Source organism: Zalophus californianus, chromosome 13, assembly GCF_009762305.2.
Source record: "Zalophus californianus isolate mZalCal1 chromosome 13, mZalCal1.pri.v2, whole genome shotgun sequence".
In the NCBI taxonomy this organism is placed as follows: Eukaryota; Metazoa; Chordata; class Mammalia; order Carnivora; family Otariidae; genus Zalophus; species Zalophus californianus.
In genome coordinates, this window is record NC_045607.1 from 94272315 (window position 1) to 94291241 (window position 18927).

General features: G+C 51.5%; 1 protein-coding gene across 2 annotated transcripts in view; it reads right to left on the reverse strand.

Annotated features, from left to right (window-relative positions):
• The window catches only part of FAM120A (family with sequence similarity 120A), a 92568-nt gene that overhangs the window by 20437 nt on the left and 53204 nt on the right, over nt 1-18927 (reverse strand). For both annotated transcript variants that reach the window (XM_027614885.1, XM_027614884.1), the window contains exons 8-11: nt 18339-18426; nt 16125-16352; nt 13597-13771; nt 4472-4721 (exon numbers count right to left, since the gene is read on the reverse strand). In XM_027614885.1, the coding sequence (XP_027470686.1) occupies nt 4472-4721; nt 13597-13771; nt 16125-16352; nt 18339-18426 (741 nt within the window). The remainder of the gene's footprint in view (nt 1-4471; nt 4722-13596; nt 13772-16124; nt 16353-18338; nt 18427-18927) is intronic.

Sequence of the window (18927 nt, forward strand, 5' to 3'; positions counted from 1 at the left end):
GCAAAGACTCTCCAAAGTCAGTTCAGCTGAACAAGAATGTTTTTGGTTAGAATGCCTGATGTGTCCCCCATTTGGCTTTCTATTCACATTTTCATAGAACCAGCATTCACCTCTCTGGTTCTGGATACACAAGGGAGCGAGGCATGTGCAGAAAGGCCGGACTAAACCACACCACACGGGCCATGCCCACAGTCATGAGTAAAGGTGATGGACAACGGCCTGGCCTGCTCCCCGACCCTGCCACGCCGCTCCACACAAGCAGACAATGGGAGGCTGTCTGTGGGGCCAGGCAGAGGCAGGTCCCTGTGTGACCCTCCTGGGAAGGCCGTGCTTCCTAGGGTGCGGGCACAGGAGCCACCAACTGTCTGCGTCCTGCTTGGGGGCTCAAGCCCTCCATCCCCTTATCTACTACTGACCTGAGTCCCACCAGGACTGAAGCCAGCAGCCCGCTGCTCAGGAGAACGTGAGCTCTCTGCGATGAGGGCCTATCTGTGTCTTGGCTGTATGCTGGGAAAGCCGCCTTCCGCTCTGTTCTGGACACTCGCTCCACTCCCACACTGAACCTCAGCTCAGGTGTGCACCCCACCCCCATCCCCCCTTCGTGAGGATGGTTCTAGAGATCTGGCTGCCATCCTCCCATTCCCCACTGCTGTCACAGTGTCAACTGCCCCAGAAGGGACACAGGCATCAAGACCCTGGAGGCAGGAACATACCTCACTGGAAAGAGACACTGGAACACGCGGACTGAGAAACAGTCTAATCAGGGGCAGACGAATGGCAGCCAAGATCTGGGAGCCCATTTGTACGGACAGCTTCCTGAAGCTGCTGCCCCGTTAGTTCACGTGCTATCTATAAGACGGACCATCTGCAGACACGCCAGTGTTCACTCCGCATCAACCCAGAGGAAGCCTAGACACTTCAAGGACTAGAAGAGACTCGGCAGCTGAACCCAAGCACGAGCTGAGATCTCCTGTTGCTGATGCACAACATCACTGGACAGCAGGCAAAATCTCACAGAGACATATGCACAAGCTGAATTAAGATGACTTTTCTGATTTTGACAATGTCTTTGTTTTTAGAAACACATACCCAAGAGCTCAGGGATAGAGGCATCGCACCCACAACTTCCACTCAAGGGCGTGTGTAGGGAGTCTGGGTGAAGGACAGCCGCAAACTCCTCAAACCCCTCTCACAATCTGTTCAAGTTTGAAGTTATGCAAAACAAACAAACAAAACCCAAAAAGGAAAGGCAAGGAAAGAGAAAATCAAAGAAAGGGAAACCCTGTGACCGACCACCAGCCCTGCCCCGCACAGCCACCACAGCCAAGGGTTAGCTGCAGCACTCCCATGGCCTCAGCAGGGAGCTGGACTCAGGCTTACGCACCCCTTCTTGCTGCCCTATGTCCCCGTCCGCAGCAAACTAACCTGCTCTCCTTTGATTTGCATATCACTGGCCTTGAGAGTGAAGGACCAGTCTCTCCCAAGAGATAAGGCCAGACCACATTCAAAAACACCTGCCATGGATGCCAGCAAGTCTGTCAGGGTCCCGTGGGCATAGGGCCGACCGCCTGGGCACCGTGTCTCCCGCTCGCAGCCCCCTCCCCATCCCCCGCACCTCCCCCTCTAAGACCCTCCCCGCTTGGCCTGGATGGGGACGGTGGCCTTCCAGACATTAGTCCACCCTCTTCGCCAGTTGCTGGCTTTCTGAATAAAGCGACCTCTCTTTTCCCACTATCACTTGTCTCTCGAGTGTTGATTTTTGAGAGGCGAGCCGCCGAACCTGAGTTCAGAACCGGTTCTGTCCAGGAACAGTCATCTGCTGGGCACCCATAGGGCCTTACCACCTCCCCTCCCAGGACCTAGGTCCGACCCCAGGGCCTCAGGGGCACACATCAACCCTGACCCCTCCTCCTGGCCCTTCCAAGCACCACCCCCTCCAAACTGTGAGGCCTCGACTCAGCCCACACCCATGACCTGCGGTCGTACCATGGAGCCAGTGCGTCTGTCACCTGCCTGTCCCCAAGCCCAAAATGCAGAAGGCAGAACAGACTCTCTTAGTGGAAGTGGACCAGCCTGCTTACAGGTGGCCCCCGAGCCCCCGGGGACTGGTCCTATGAACCGCAGTCCCTCACCTCTTCCTGACTTCGTCTCCTCAACCAGCTCTACCTCCACAGGACCTGAAACCGTGAGAGGCTCTCCATGCAAGAAACCCCAGGTGTGTGCCCATCTCCACAGCCAAGCAAGTCACCTGCCTCCCACCAGAGTGCTAGAGCCCCTCGTGACATGGCCAGTCACATTTACTAACCGTCCCAAGTTCTAAAATGAGTCTATTTTCTATAAACAACCATAAAGATTGCCTTAAAAATGGGGACCAGGACAATCCTGAAATCTGGAAGACTTTACAAAGGCCTGGGGTGATGGCCAAGGAGTGGCCACAAGGACAAGGAGAGAGACCAGGTGAGGAGGGCAGCCTTGGGGACGGCAGGAGGCATCCTCTCTCCAGGTGGGCGGACGGTCAGCTGTCCACTGGGGTAAAGGCCACACACCAATTCAAACTTGGAAGAGAGAAATACAATCAACTAAATTTATTCTTGCTAATTTGATCTTAGAGCATCGAAAATCTTCATCGCTAATCTTTGGCTATATATATATATTTACTGATAAAAACAGGTCCATAAATAAATTTTCCATTCGAGGAAAACAGAAGATTCGAAACAAAGATCTAGTCTCTCCCACGAACCAATCCTCAATCGCTCATGCCAACCTCAGTTTAGAGAAGGAGAAGCTTCTACATGAGTCACTGACATTAAAGCCTGTGATGAATTTAAGAAACATCAGGAAATGAACACTCGACTGAAGCTCTGTCCCGTCCTCAGCCCAGGGTGAGAAACAGGGGAGTCGGGGGCCAGGGAGGAGGGCCACACAGGGCTGGACCCCCAGGCTCTGATGCCAGGCTCAGAGGCCGCCACGTGGGAAGGGTCCAAAGGCACGCGGCACCTGCTTACCAGAAACACCCTGGGAGGGCCTGGGAGACCGTCTCCACCCCTAGGAAGCAGGGCTGCCTGGAGAAGGAGAAGGGTGGTGGCTTCTAGGATGATGGAGACCCATCAGGAGAACACAGAGGCCAGCCCGACAGGGCCCCAGCCAGTGACAACGAAGCACCAGATTGAGTGATGGCAGGAGTGGCCTAGGGGCCCCTGAAGATGGCAGAAGCTGTGAGTCCATGGAGGTCTAAGGAGGAATGGAGTGTTTACACAAACAGCCTCCCACGGAACATGTCCTAGCTACACAGAGGACAGAGCAGCCCCACTGGAAAAGCCTGCAGACACCTGCCCCGCCTCACGGTCAGGGTGCAGGCACAAAGCCCGTGCGAGACCACAGCAACAGAGGGGCAGCCGCACCTTCCAGCGTTTGGCAGAAAAACCAACAGGACTTTACCTCCAAACACAGAGGATCTTAAATGGACCCTGAAGTTAGACAGAAATAGGCATGATGTTGATTGATTCTGATGACTACATTGTGTTTATCAGAAAATGCCCTTGTTTGTTCAAAAACCACACTCCAGTATGTGGGTTAAAAAAAGGCTCTATTTTGCCCACCCCCATCACCTCCTGCTCTGCAACCACCAGTTTCTTCTCTGTATTAGGAGTCTGTGTGTGTGGTGAACACTGATAATGCACACGACTGTTGAGTCAATATGTTGTACGCCTGAAACTAATATAACGTATATTAATTATACTTCAATCAAAAAAATTAAACTCTTAAACAAAAAAGCTCTTTGTACCGTACTTGCAACTTTTTCCTAAGTTGGAAATTGGTTCAAAAAAACCCTCAAAAAACTAATGAACCTAGTTCAGATATACATATGCCAACACGAATTAACTCCCAACACCAACAGCGTCCACACAGGCATTCGGGGCCCGTCCGCTGAGGGCATGCCAGCATGCAGGCCCAGATCCGGGTTTTTGATCCCTCTCCAAGGGGCTGGAGCCGGACCCCTGGAGAAGGCAGGGTCCAGAGCGAAGCAGGCATCTTGTGGTGCCAGAAAGCAAGAATGTGCTGGGGGAACAGAGGACACAAGAGCCCACTGAACGAGCCCCCGAGGCCTGAGCTGGAACAATCTGAGCAACCAAATAAACAAGGATACATGAGGTTATAACCCTAGGAATGAAACAGATAACCACAAGTCCGTACTGATCTACACATGATTAAAAGAGCTACTACATTTGCCCTACAGAACTCCAAATAACACATAATATAACACGCACAGCCTTCAACATCTCTAATATTCAAGGGAGAAAGCCTGTTTAAAATCAGTATGATATTTACATACAGTACACAAATACAGCCATCCCATAAACATGCCACACAGGATCAATTCTGATGCACACTGCATTTCATCACACGAACACGGGATGGGGACAGCTCCTCATTTCACATGCACAGCATCTGCGGGCACCGGCCCACCTACCGTAGGACGCAGCACAGCACCGTGAGGTGGGTGGGCACGCTGGCCGGGTTGAGCATGGCGGGCGTGTCTGACCTCATACAGGCCAGGAAGGCCCTCATCCTGCGGTTCTTGTCTTCCACCGCCTTCCCCAGCCACAGCCGTTTCAAGTTGGGGCAGGTCCACTCCCTGAAGGCAAGCGCTTCCACCAGCTCCGGCGTCTGTGGAGACTTCCCCTTGTAAGCTGCCCACTCTTTAATGATCACAGGCGGAACTGGAGGAGGGAAGAGCAGAGGAGAACCATTACGCCCAGCTCAGCCACTGGAAGCCGAAACACACCCAACCTTCCAACAATTACAGTCTGCAGGTGCCACCGCTCACACGTCAACGCACTCTCTCACAAGCAGGCCACCGGCCACCAGTCCTCGGCTCTAGAACGTTCTGTCCCCTATGCACTTTCTCGTGGCTCAATCAGATTTCCATTCAGGCCACTGGTAAGTTTCTCCTCAATCAAATCATGACTTGATTTACCCATACAACTAAGATGTATAAATCAAGGATGTTGGAAAAAATTTTATTAAGTCTCTTATGTTTTAATATTAACAACTGGTAAAATTTACAGAAGTATGTGATTATCACGGAAATCCAAAGGAAATCCAATTTAGACGGCTAATCTTTTTCCATAGATACTTTCACGATCAGATTTGAGAAATAATCCGCACTTGGTGCCACTTCGCTGGACGGTCCCCTTTTAAACTGTGTTTTTAAAGATTAGTAAGAATAAGTGCCCTGCAGTGAGACCCTAAAAGCCCAGTAAGGCAACAAACTGAGGCAAGATTCAGTGTTTTGAAATCCCAGGTGATGCCAGCACACGGGAATTCTATTCAGGAAGACTGAAGACACAGCATAATAAAATTCCCCATTTCACCTCCAAAAAGGCAAGAAGGTCTAAGCTGATCTAATCCGAAACCAGGCCTCTTCCCCATAGTGGTCTTACCACTATTCAAGTCCGTTAATTCTTAAAGCACAAACAAGCACCTCTTTCCCCACACGTTCGAATCCAGGAAGAGGAAAGTGTGACAGGGCAGTCACGCTGAAGCCACGGCACACCACAGGGACTGCGTCCAGTGTGCCCTCGCTGTGCTGAGGGGACAGGCCGATGCTGGGCTCTGGGTGTGCACTTCCTAGGCAACGAAAGCTCACCTGGGCCCATGACTGCTGGAGCAGAAGTGGGAACCAAGAAGCAGCCAGCGCGACCCACCGAGAACCAGATGGCACCGGGACTCCACTGTCCTCCTCCACAAGGCCCTTCTACCCAAACGACAGCATCCCAGATGGGCTCACTTTCCCGAAAGTACTGCCCAAGGCAGACGGGAGACTGAAGGCCCAAACTCTGGTAGAATGAGCGATCAGCTCCACCCGGTCCTGCCTGCACAGGGTCCTGGAGAATATGGGCAGCCAGACACCTGGACACTCAGGGCGTCAGCAACAGGACAGCCAGCTCCGCACACCCAGCCCCAGACAAGGCAGGGAAAGGTGCGCCACCGCGGAACCCTGGGACTCCCACCCCAGGAGCAGGCTGCTGGAGCAGGGTGCAGGTCAAGATAGCTCCCCAAAACTGTCTTCTTACAAAAAAGTTACTGTTTTGTCACTGGAAAATCCCTTCCATTCACATTTGAGTATCTTAACATTTAAATACTAAGGAAAAATCTAAAACGTGTAAAATACTTAAAGTCCATTAAGTGCAAACAGATACACATGTATACATAAATACATGCATCTTTGTACTCATCCATATTTTGAGACACGCACCCACGCAGTCCCTGTCCTCGGACTCACAATCTAGCCCCACACCGGCCAAGCCTCGGCACACGCGGCATGCACACCGGGCGGCTGTCACCACCACAAGGCCCCCTCAGCCCAACTAGTATCAGAGGCTGGCAGTCGTCAGCCCCCAATAAACAGGACAAGGTTGGTCACAAAACAAGCCCTTAACCAGCAGGCTGCTGTGTGTCTACTGGTTAATCCACAATGTTCATTTCCCTGCCAAAAAAAGCAAAAACACACAAATCTATTTTGTAACATATTCATTTTGGTGGCAAAGGTTTTAAAGGCACTGATTAGATTTTATCTCTGTAGGATTAGCTAATCTAGGTTCTTTCACTTTCTCCCCACCACATGCGCACACACGCTCACACGTGCACGCACACTCACACGAGGTGGCTGCCCGGTGCCAGGTCTCGGATCTGAGCCCTCTCTGGAAGGCGTCCCCACTAAGTCCATCTGCACCTCTGTCCCCACTGCTCTCTAATACCTGCCACGGTCATTCTCCTTCATTGTGTCCTGCTTTCATCTAGAAACAGGTTTGGGCAGCACACTCTTGTTCTCGAGGTCCAGGCCCCACATGGAGGGGGGGTGGGGGGCATGGAGGCAGCCTCTCACGCCGCCTGTCCCCACTTCCCCCGGGGCTCCCCAGACAGCTGTGCACACAGCTTCCAGCGGGCAGAGGCCGCTGGGGACACACTCTGCACCCACCAGGAGTGAGGAGGGGCAGGGCTGCGCTCCCTGTGAAGGACGGGTCCCATGTAGTCACTTCCTCTTGTCGTTCTAAGTATTTTTGTTGCCTAACTGCACTACTCATGAACAGCTCGAATCTAATTTAGGAAATGCAAGTGAAGGAACACAAAACTTTGTTCCGAGAGCAAAGCTGCTCCTGACTTGCTTTATCTTTAACATGTGTGTATCTGCTTCTGGAAGTCTTTTCACATACCATCACTTAATAGTGGTGGAACCTATGGGCAGTCACCTCATAGGTATTTACTGAGCACCTTCTATGTACCAGGCAGGGGTGGGGAGCTGGGGAGGCAGGGGAGGCTCAGGGGCCACCCCCCCCCGTGCCATGCGAGACCCAGGGTGTCCTTAAACCCTGAGGCCCAGCCCTGGGACCAGGTACCACAGAAAGGGGCCAAGGACTCACCCTAAAACAACCTTGAGAAGGAAACACAGGCACCTCCTGCCTGTTATGTGGTTATAGGCTACATCGTGTGAGGTTGACCACAGTTAACTCATTAAAGCCTAGTGCTGATAAAGATCCCGGGGACACGGGCGCCTGGGTGGCTCAGCTGGTTAAACGACTGCCTTCGGCTCAGGTCATGATCCTGGAGTCCCGGGATCGAGTCCTGCATCGGGCTCCCTGCTGAGCGTGGAGTCTGCTGCTCCCTCTGACCCTACCCCCTCCTGGGCTCTCTTTCACTCTCTCTCTCTCAAATAAATAAATAAAATCTTAAAAAAAAAAAAAAAAAAAGGATCCCAGGAACGGCAGTTTCCAGGGTGACGTGCGGCCGTCCCTATGTGCACGTCCACGTCCATGCGCCCGCCCAGGACAGAGGGCTCAGGCTCTATGACTCCACTCGCAGGGACACTCAGAAGCAGAGGAGCTAACAGCACAATCTCTGGGCTCCTGTGTCTGCAAAAAGCACTGGTTACGTGGGGATCATCATACATGGGGAAGCTGGGGTATTACGGGCCCCGAGCACACACGTCTGGCACTCAGACAACAGCACTGTGATAGATAAGCATGGCCGTGACGACCCCATGTTGTATAAGACATGACCTCATGCCCAGAAACCCTGCCGTGACGCCATCAGCAAACATTCACCTCAGCTTTTCCACCGACAGAAAAACCCTTTCAGGCAGAATTGAAAACACTGAACAGGAGACTGTCTTCCTTCCCTCACGCTCAAGCGACATTTACATCGGCAAAAACAACTCCGGGGTGTTGGTTTTCTGTACTACTAGAGGCTACGTTTATAATGCACCTTCTTTACAGGAAGTACCTCTTCAAAATACAATCTGGGACCTACTACACTGTTACACTTGAGCTGCTGGCGAGAACCCAGCACTTCCCTCAGACGGCAGGCACGGCCACATGGAAACCCAGGGCAGCCAGCTACCTTGCAAATCTGTTCTAACGCTGTCCCAGGCCAGGAATAATGAGAATGTTTCATTTCGTAAGCCAATTCCAAGAGAAGATGCAGACAAGCCGCTCCCACAGCCCTGGCCAACTGGGCCTGCAGACTGCAGGCCGGCGTGTGTGCGCACATAGGGAGGAAGACCGTTACACCTGCTGAGCCTCGTGAGGTGCAGAAAAACAACAAAACCACACAAATAAGTAAAAACAAATCTGGTTCTTTTGCATCTATGCAGAAACAGAACACTGCGCACAATGGCAGCTGTACCTGCCTTCTCACAGGAGTGGACACATGAGGGGTGGGGCCCAGCTCGCTGTCCACTCCCTGGTGCGAACACGTGCGCGTGCCCTCTAGGACTTGCGGCGGTGCGAGGCCCCCCAGGCCGCAGAGCGCGGTGCTCCCGATGCACCCGCGACTACGCCTGCTTCACTGTCCCTGTGCACGCCGCTCTTGGTGTGTCAGACCCCAGGAGGGCAGGGACCCACGACAAACACGGCTCTGAAGGAGGGCCACGACTCTGCCACATGGAGCCACCTGCCCATGCAGCTGCCCCTCGGGCTCAGCTGCTCACAGGTCGCTGAGGAAAAGGCAGTGGCTAATGCTACTCCTGGAAAGCTCTGTAGAGTAAAGAAACTCAGATAAATATAAACAGCCTTCACAAAATCACAGGGGAAACGTGTATGATAACCAAATTGCACACGTATTAAAACAACGCACTAATATTGGTCATATTGTTCTGTTCTATAATATAATCCACAGTGAACCAATTTAATTTTACTCCTTTTTAATCAGCAGAACCAATTACTTGGCACAAACAAAATTTCTAAAGCAAAAGCAAACTGCACCACGAAGAAATCCAGGTTCCCTTCAGCTTTTCCTATTTAGAAAGTGGAGACTTTCACCTCTTGTGTCTGTACCTTATGTCCCTTCACTTTCTAGAAGCCTGTTTCTCTTACTTAATTTTGAGGTCCTGGGGAGTCCTGAAGAAAACAGAGGCCAGTTTTCCAAAGGGAACAATAATTTGAAAATGTGCCCATCACTGGGCTTTACTTCCTGGATTTTTATCTCTTCCACCGTGGCCAAGGAGTCTTGTTACCCTGCAGTCTTTTTAGAACCAGACCCCCTTTCTTCCTGCCCCTCCTGACTGCCCTGGCAGGGTGAGGGGTGAGGGACAGCTGTCCCCCCAGGGGGCAGCAAGCCTGGAGCCACCAGCAGGGCGGGAGCTTCATGCTCCAAGCCTCCAGCCGGGCAAATGTCCCCAGGCCCCACCCAAGAGCCAGCAACCATAAAGGCAGATCCCAGCAACTGCCACTGTCCCTATACAGAACATGGGGCAAATCGCTTGTGCCAGGTCTGCGGTCTTCCACGTGGCCCACTGGAGGCGCCTGGAGCCCCCCTGCCGGTGACTTTGAACAGCTGTCGTAATAAATGAGCTTCTGATGAATTTCCAAACAGCAAACAATGGAACCCAGGGATGGACACACAGAAAATAAACTGCCAGCATGTAATTCAGTATGACTTTCACAGGCCAGAGTTTTTAAGGATCTGAGGGTGGATATCCCGCTTTAACCATATGACTTTAAAAAATGAAACTTGCTAAAATCACACGAGCACTAGAGTACTTGTTACAGATTATGAAATGCTTTATCCTGTGTCTTGATCAAGAGACTACATTTCCGGGGTGCCTGGGAGGCTCAGTTAGGTGTCTGACTCTTGATCTTGGCTCAGGTCTTGGTCTCAGGGTCATGATGAGTTCAGGCCCGGCAACAAGCTCCATGCTGGGCATGGAGCCTACTTAAAAAAGATAGAGAGAGAGAGACACTGCATTTCCAAATGGATACATGTCTTAAATGTGGTGAGAGTTCAGTATTTTTAAACAACCCTTTAGACTTCAAGTGCCCTCTGACTGGTTCTGACAACAAAGCCCTCCTGGGGGAGCCCCCAGGTGTCACAGCGAGCACGTTGAACCAACATCACACTGACACCATGCTGGACCCAGAGCCTCCTCACCTGCTACAGACGGCGGGCTCACGTGGGACCCGTGGAGTGGACGGCGGGGCCAGCAGGCAGCTGAGAAACAAACCTGCCTCAAAGACCTCATGGTGCACGGTCAGTGCTTTATGAATCTCCTGCAAAGTATCACTGACTTCATTTCATCCACAGATGGTCTAAGAGTGGCCACGGGTAAATCACAGTTTCAACAGACTCAACTTTCAAACCTTATCGACCGGGAACGCCTAAGCAGCATCGCCAACCTCACCTCATCCACAGCCCCAAGAGCTTCCTCCCTAAGAACACCGAAATGCGCAATCACTTAACATGTTTCAGGCGGGAAACCCACAGCAGGGGCATCACCACATCCGCGTTGAGTTAGCTGGGATCTGAGCGGGCTTCAGGGAGCAGTCCTCAGGGAACAATCGTAATGCACTGTTAATGAGAGGTTAAGGTCATCACGGTCCTCTCTCACACAAGGTTTGCTCTGAGTAAGCTGCCAGCGTTGAGGCTCAACGCTCACAAAAGCTCCTAAGGACAAAACTCTTCCCTGTGAAGAGCTGGTGCTCCAGTTAGCACGATAATCAGCAAATAAGAGCATGCATTACTGACCTAAGAACCTTTTCCAAGGCTGTTTTCCCCTCATTAAGACAACCAATGCATGAAACAAATTCGACTGTTATCAGGTCCCCAAAAAAACCAAACAGACCTAGGTTCTAAAGCCACTCATTACAGGGCTAACAACGGTCTCCTAACCTGTAAACTCAGAGGTCAAATGGACACATCTTTCCACCGAGAGGTTCACTGTTATCTGTAACCCACACGAGTCACACTTTCCCAGGTGCCACTGACATCCCAGGGCTGGTCCCCAGCTCCTTTCGCAGTGCCTCAGTTCAGCTGCCTGTCCCTACCCAGCCCACCCTCCTGGACAGAAAATGTCCCACCCTTCCCCACCCTTCAGTGGTCTCCCCGTGACTGACAGAGAAGTGAGAACCCACTTTCTTTCGTCGCCTGAGCAGAAAAACTACAATGCGCTCAGCACCGACCTCCCCCAGAAACTCAGCAGGGGGCACCTGGGAGGCGCATTCGGTTAGGTGTCTGACTCTTGGTTTTGGCTCAGCTCATGATCTCAGGGTCGTGAGACGGGAGCCCCGCGTCGGGCTCCATGCTCGGTGCAGAGTCTGCTCAAGATTCTCCCTCTCCCTCTGCCCCCCTTCCCCAGATCTCTCTCTCTTTCAAAACAAGTAAATAAATCTTTAAAAAAAATACATACATATAAAAGAAACTCAGCCAGTCCACGCAGCCCCATGCACAAGAGCTTTAGAGCTCCCAGAGCTCACCTGTACCGCTCCTCCTTCCTCCACTGTCCTGTCCGTAACCCCCCACCTGTCCTCTCCCCACAAGTGCCAAGCCCCAACCGCGTGGTGCGCGTGCATGCCCAGCCCCACGGCACAGTGCACCGCTCTCTCCCTTATGACCAGAGGGTGCTGCTTTGTGCACTGAGCGCTGCCCTGTGCCTCCTGCATCCCCTACTGCCTGCTCAGGGGCCAGCCAGACACCTGCACCGCCCAGGTATGGAACAAGCAACAAGGGGGTGAGCATGCTGCATGGCACAGGGCTGTACCGCACACCTGCAGCAGGGCAGAGACTCACTCTTACTTCCTGCCGTCCCGGGCACCCGCAGCTCACCTGTGACACAGAGCTCCTTAGATGGGAGGAGCGCACCTGCCCACCACTGAGGGTGCACACAGAGCACAGCAGCCCACCCGGACTGCTCTACAAAGCTGTGGGCGCTGCAGAGGGGACCCATCCTGGAAAACTCCCAGGAGCGTGCTAAATAAAGAAAACTATTTCTGGAACATGACCAAATGAGAAAGAGAACAGCTTTCACCACGAAAGCCAAAATGGTGCCCCAGAGCTGAGGACACAGCAGGAAGTGGGACTGCCCAGCACTCTGCAGCACCTAGCAGTCCAGGCCAAGGCAGAATCAAGGGGCCACGGCCTTGGAAGGGAGGTCGCGGCTGCAGGGCCTGGGCCAGCTGGTGCAGAAGACTTGCCAACCCTGTGCAAAGTAAGAAAGATGATGTGTCCACCAGGAACGTCCCAGCATGGCAGAGTCCACTGACAACACTCAGTATTTCCCGCGGGGCCTCGAGCCCCAGGCAGATGCATCAGCTACAGGCGGCTACAGAGCTCAGTGGCCACCCTCAAGTCAGGGCATGGAGGCACTTCATTTTAAGGCTTACTGAACCACACTGCAGCATAGTAATCAGAAACAGAAAACATCAGCACCTATGGAACAAGCTTTTAGAATTGCTAGAATCTCTCCAGTTCAGAGTCCAAAGGTAAGACCGTCACGTGCGTCCCTGAGCACAGCTCAGCTGCAGCATGCTACCAGGCCTGCTCTGACCCGCTGCACACACAGGGGATCTGTCCCTAAACAGTCTTAGTTGAAGGGATGCTCTGGTCATCTATAATGTCCACGGTTCAGGATATTCTTATTTTAGACTGTATGTTTTGGGAAACTTTTCTGTATTTCCTAATAAATATACAGTGACTTTTACATCTCCTATATTAGTACATAAAATAACCTAAAACAGAAAGACACGGTTCTCCCCAAATATTACGCTGGCCCGTTGGAAGATGGAAAATGCATGCTCTGACCTCAGCTTTTGACGACCTGTCAAACAGCACCTTCCGTCTTTCCACTCCCCCTCCACCCCAGGGTCGATCAGCTGGAGTCCTCGAGGAGGACAGTGACCAGGGCCCTGTCTGCTGCAGGCTGTGCGCAGGCACACGACACCCGCACAGAAGCAGCCACACACAGTGAGGGCCTCCCCAGGAACACAGACCCTGTGCGCAGACGCGCTCGCGGATACCGGAGCAGACGCCACTGTTGCCCTGCCTGGGACGCGCTTGCCACAGGAGAGGGTGCCCGTCCGGACTATTTCCAGATCAACATCCAGTTTAAAGTGCACACGTTTTACCAAATACACAGCATGACTGGAACGTTACTGAGGAAAACAGCCCATGGCTGGTCCTCCTGCCCTAAGGAGCCCATGAGGCCCACCATCTTGTGTGGGGACACTCGGGGCAGACTCAGTCACGATCCTCTAAGGCTTTGGAAAATGCACAAGAGGTTACGAGGTACTGAGGAAAACAAACAATGGATTTCACAGTACATACATTCTGGTGGAAGTCTGTTCTTTCTAAAAGCAAGTCTCTCAGTTTTCTTTCTGCTTTCTGCCAAGCTAAACAGCACTCCGTAAACATACTGGCGAACTGGCCTATAGAGCAGGGCGGCGGGAGGCAGGTCTTTGCTGGCTTCATCTTCAATAGAAACAGCAATTTTGATTTCACCCTTTGCATGGAAGAAAGCAGAATAATATTGCACATTTTTCATGTTGAATTTACAACAAACTCACAGAAATACACTGCATTATCTCCAGTTAACGACATTGCAATTCTATTCCAAATCAATTGCTTAACCACTTGCGTGCAGTGGGGTGTTAGGGAGAGTTCATTTAGTGGGTGTCAAAACATATGCTCAAAGAGTCAAAATAAAATCTACATGGTTTCATCTTTAACCTGGAACCAAGAGCATAAGGAAACCACATAGACGACCCCGAAATCTTTGAAACAATCTGGACAGATAAGAGCAGACAACAAATAGAATAGAAAATGCTGAGAACTTGCAAATTTTACTTATGAGTCAAGATGGTCATATGTAATGAAATTCATAATTTTTAATGACCTATGTGAAATCCAAGAAATGAGTATCCTGAAAATAAAATGGTCAAATTGTCTTTACCAAGCTCTTCCATAAAACATTAGCCATGTGCGTACATGGTCTCCCAAAGAGCACACCCTGCAGGGTCCCTCATTCTGCACGATTTCAGCATGTGCCAGGACTCGGGAGGCGTGCCTCCTGATTGAGGGGCACGCGCAGCCGCGGGGCAGCCCTCAAAGGAAGGCCCACTCCGCTCACATCCCGCGGCCAACACGGCACGAGACAAGGGGCTGGGCATCTGCACCTGAGGTGGTGGCAAGACCTCTGTGGCCCCGTCTCCGACATTTCTATGGCATCAAGGTACATCTCAAGAGATTTTGCAGGGAACTTTATTTAGGAATGTTCATGACATAAGACTATACATATGACCTTCAATGTCTTAAATTTATCACTACCTACTCTTTCAATAATTCCGTGGCCTTTGCTCTTTCTTCACATAGATTTATGTGAGAGAGAGTGCGGTGGGCACTCTCTCCGGGTCCCTGGCTTGGCCGGCTGCCTGCGTGAGTGTGAAGTCTCGCCTCACTGAAGACATGTCGGCCTGACAATTTAATACCAGAGCCATGTAGCTCACAGCAAACAGCATGCCTGACACTCTTAAGCTTTCCCTGACATACAGAAAAATGGTAGGTGGCATTTTAAAATGTGAAGAGATAATCATTTACTTTTCTCAACCACAGTCACTTTATCAACATCTGCCCTTGAGATGAGGGAGTGGTGGAGGATGACAGGCCATCTGCCACTCAGCCTGCCCCCGAGTAGACCACAGCAGGCAGGGCAGAAGCACAGGGGTCCAGGACCTCACAACCCCCACAACCCCACGGGGAAAGGGTGCAATCTCCCCCAAACCTAGGTTCCTTTAAACTCGGGAAATCCTTCTCCCGCGAAAGGAACTTTCCACTTACCCTTACAACATGCGTTGCCCCTGAAAAATAAAATGTTTACCTCACAACCGTAATCTGAAAAGTGATACCATACGTTCAGACCCAGATCACAAAGTGCATGACACCTGGAGGCGACTGCGGTTTAAACATAAAACTCTGGGTGCCCTTGGACTGACACGAGGGAGCGATGCTCGGGTTAGCCAGCTAACGGTCGCAGTCCAGCTCGGGGTGCTGTGGGGCAGGGGGGCTTGTGCACTTACTGACCCCACCTTACAAACCACAGATGGATTGCAGAAAACAGGGAGAAAAATGTCTGATTATCTGTGGGGGTACAGACACTGATGAAAACATGTTAAAAATACATGATGGCAATAAACCCATCCACATGAGAAATCTGGTCACCGAGGTTACATGTTAAATCGTGGGTCTAGGGCCATAAACAACAGAAAGACTACAAGTCACTGAGAAAATTTAAATGGACACATAGATCCATTGGAGACACCAAGATTCAAAAACAATGCCACACTGGATGTCTACTGAAGCATACATTTGGTAAGACACTAATAAAGTGAAATCCTGATACTGTGTAAACACAAAAATCACATTTTCTGACTGTTAGCATGTCACACAGTCCTGTGTTCGATTTTCTGCTGAAGGGCTATAAGAGCTGCACTCGACAAGTCCGAGGACGCGGAGCGCTGTCTGCCACTCCACAGGGGCGCTCTAGGACAGATGACAGAGAAGACAGGCAGTGCACGGGACAGCTAATTAAACCTCACACTATGGTATAAACATGGTACAGGAAATTTTAAAATTAGAAATGAAAATAAAATCACAAGTCAGAAAAATAACATGATGTGCCATTAATTACAAATCTCAAAACTATTTCCTATCAAACCGAAGGGGAAAATAACCCTTTCCCACGTTCTTCTCTTAATGCGTTGACAGGTACGCATTTTTGCCTTTCCTCTCAACATTTAGGAATGGGGAAATGCACTCCGTTTCAGGTGCCTGGTCAGACAGAAAACGGCCACCCGTACCTTCGTCAGGACGTGGAAGATGTAGGGGTACATCAGCCCCTTCTTGTGCCGGTGCTCTGCCACTCTCAGTACCTCGGGCGCCACCGGGGGCAAGGGCGGTGTGGTGATGTCCATGTGGTTGCGGGTGGGCATGGACAGGAGGCACGGGATCGGCTGCACAGTGCCCATCTGGCTCCCCTTTCCTTCAGCGAGCTGGCTGCCCGAGGAGGCAGTGGATGAGCCTTCCGTCTGCAGAGCCACGGGCAACAGGGGAGAACGGGTCAGGTCGTGTTTCCACTCCTTTCACTGTGTGTCTCGTGCAGAGGATCCCTCCCCAAAGAGAGGGAGTGGGAGTGGCCCCCCGAGCCTGGGTGGGGGTGGGTGACCCCGCCACACTATTCCCAGGGGACCCTGAGGGTGGGAGTAGCCTTCTGTGCTTGCTGACCCCCGGGCAGCCACCGTGTCCCCTTGCTCACTGTGTGGAAACGGGAGGGGACGCTCAGAAACACTGTGCCACTGCCCAGGAACTCGCAGCACCGTGGCTCACACCCACTCCTCACCACCACAGCTGGCATTCAGAGGACAGAGACCCAAACCCAGGTATTCTCTCTGGTCATCGTGACGCCCCAAATTAAGTATACACAGGGAGCTGCTTACTAAAAATTAAAGCAAAAAACAAGCTAATTCCATTAGAACTGATGAATCAGATCCCTATATAATGACATAGAAATATGAACGTAGGATAGCATTAAGTGAAAAATACCCACCCTGTAACAACCAATCGCCAAAACATAGAACGTGCACAAGCTGCAGAGGGAAGAGTGGACCCCATGTGGGGCCCTGGGATGGAAAGCTGCAGGAAGCGGGCTGGGGAAAGGGAAGTCTGCAGAGGGACACCCTTCACTTTCTCTTTATGAATTTAGCAAAGTCCAAAGTGTTTACTGAGATCAATTATTATTTGCATAACAGTTTTATTCTTTCTCATGATAAATGCTGGAAATAATAATTGCTTATTGCTTGATTTCGTGTCAATCTAAGGAATATACATCTCTCGGGCGCCTGGGTGGCTCAGTTGGTTAAGCGACTGCCTTCGGCTCAGGTCATGATCCTGGGGTCCCAGGATCAAGTCCCGCATCGGGCTCCCTGCTCAGCGGGGAGTCTGCTTCTCCCTCTGACCCTCTTCCCTCTCGTGCTCTCTCTCTCTCATTCTCTCTCTCTCTCTCAAATAAATAAATAAAATCTTTAAAAAAAAAAAGGAATATACATTTCTCTGTTTTGAAACAAAACATATCCTTTATAGTGGCATGTACTTAAGTGCTTAATTTTATCCTTTAAAACACAAAGTACCAAAACTGGTTTTAAAAAAAACTCAAGGATAATCCGCGTTTTCTATACTCTCCATTCACGGAATATAGACACAAGCAGCTGAAAATTTGGAAGCTGCTTTGCAAATAACAGGCAACCACAAAGCATTTCTGTTGCTTATTCACAGGATAACCCTTCAACAGCGAGAGTACTCCAGAGCCTTACATGAATTTCCGACATGGTGTCACCTTGTATACAAACAAGCCCTCTTCCAGCTAGAGATGTGGCACATCCTAAGGGACCACATGTGGGGACAGGAGTGGTTCTGCAGCAGAAAGCTATTGCTAGGGATCACTAGTAACAGGGAGAGGCAGATAAAAGGGGGAATGGAATGAACTTTACTTTCATTTTTAAAGTGTACATTCGAAGTGATTCCTCATTCAATCCCCACAAAACCCTGCAGGAGATGAGGGCTCTGCAAGGCTCTAAGTCCTGACAAGAGTGTGTACCAGCGGATGGGAGGCTTTCCAGTACACCCTGCCCAGCCTGTGGAAGACATGAGCTGTCGCCTTCCCCTCCCCCGCACTGACGTCCGGGACCCCCTCCCCACACTGATGTCTGGGACCCCTCTTCCGCCACACTGACGTCCGGGACCCCCTCCCCCGCACTGACGTCTGGGACCCCCTCTCCTGCAATGACATCCGGGACCCATCCTCCAGCCAATGTCCTTGACACGCCCCCGCCAGTATGTGACTCCCTTCCCCTCCCATCCCCAAAGTGTGTGACACCCCCTTGCCTTCCCACCCTCCCTGCCACCTGCCAGTGTCTATTACAACATGTCTTAAAAAAACAGCACTTTGCTTCAAACCAATCCCTAACATCAATGCTCTAAAGAGTCAAGATCTGAAGGAATAAAAGCCGAACTACTACCTTTGTTTGGTCTCCTGGGTCTCCCCGTGCTTGCGGCTCTGAGTGGCTTCCCGTCTTCTCCCAGCCAATTTTGTTCCCACTGATATGGCTGAACAGAAACAAAAGGAACACGGTTACTGATTAGCGTCTGCTTCCCATCACACCAGCCACGACAAGACGGCCCGCACCGAGCCCACAGACGCAGTTCTACGGACCTTGCCTCCCCCAACAAGCCCCCACCAGAGAGAGCCCTGCACGGGAACACTTTCCGCTTGCTCAGTCGGGCAGTGACACCACTCTAGAAAACATGGAGCACCGAACCAAAGAGGACCGGGGACAACCAGAGAGGGGACCGATGGAGGGGGCTCAGCCGTCGTGGAGAAACAGGGTAAAACAATCCCACTGAGGTGACAGCGGTCAGGCAGGGGAGGATTACACGTCATGTGGGTCAAGTGTCACTCATAATTCCTACAGACATGTCAGCTATGAGGCGCTGAGAGACCGTACGCGGGGCCCTCGGCCTGTTCTTAGAGAGGCTGCAGGAGCACAGGCGAGGGAGACTCATCAGGGAAGCCAGAGGTGGGTTCAGAGAACAGACGGACAGCACAGT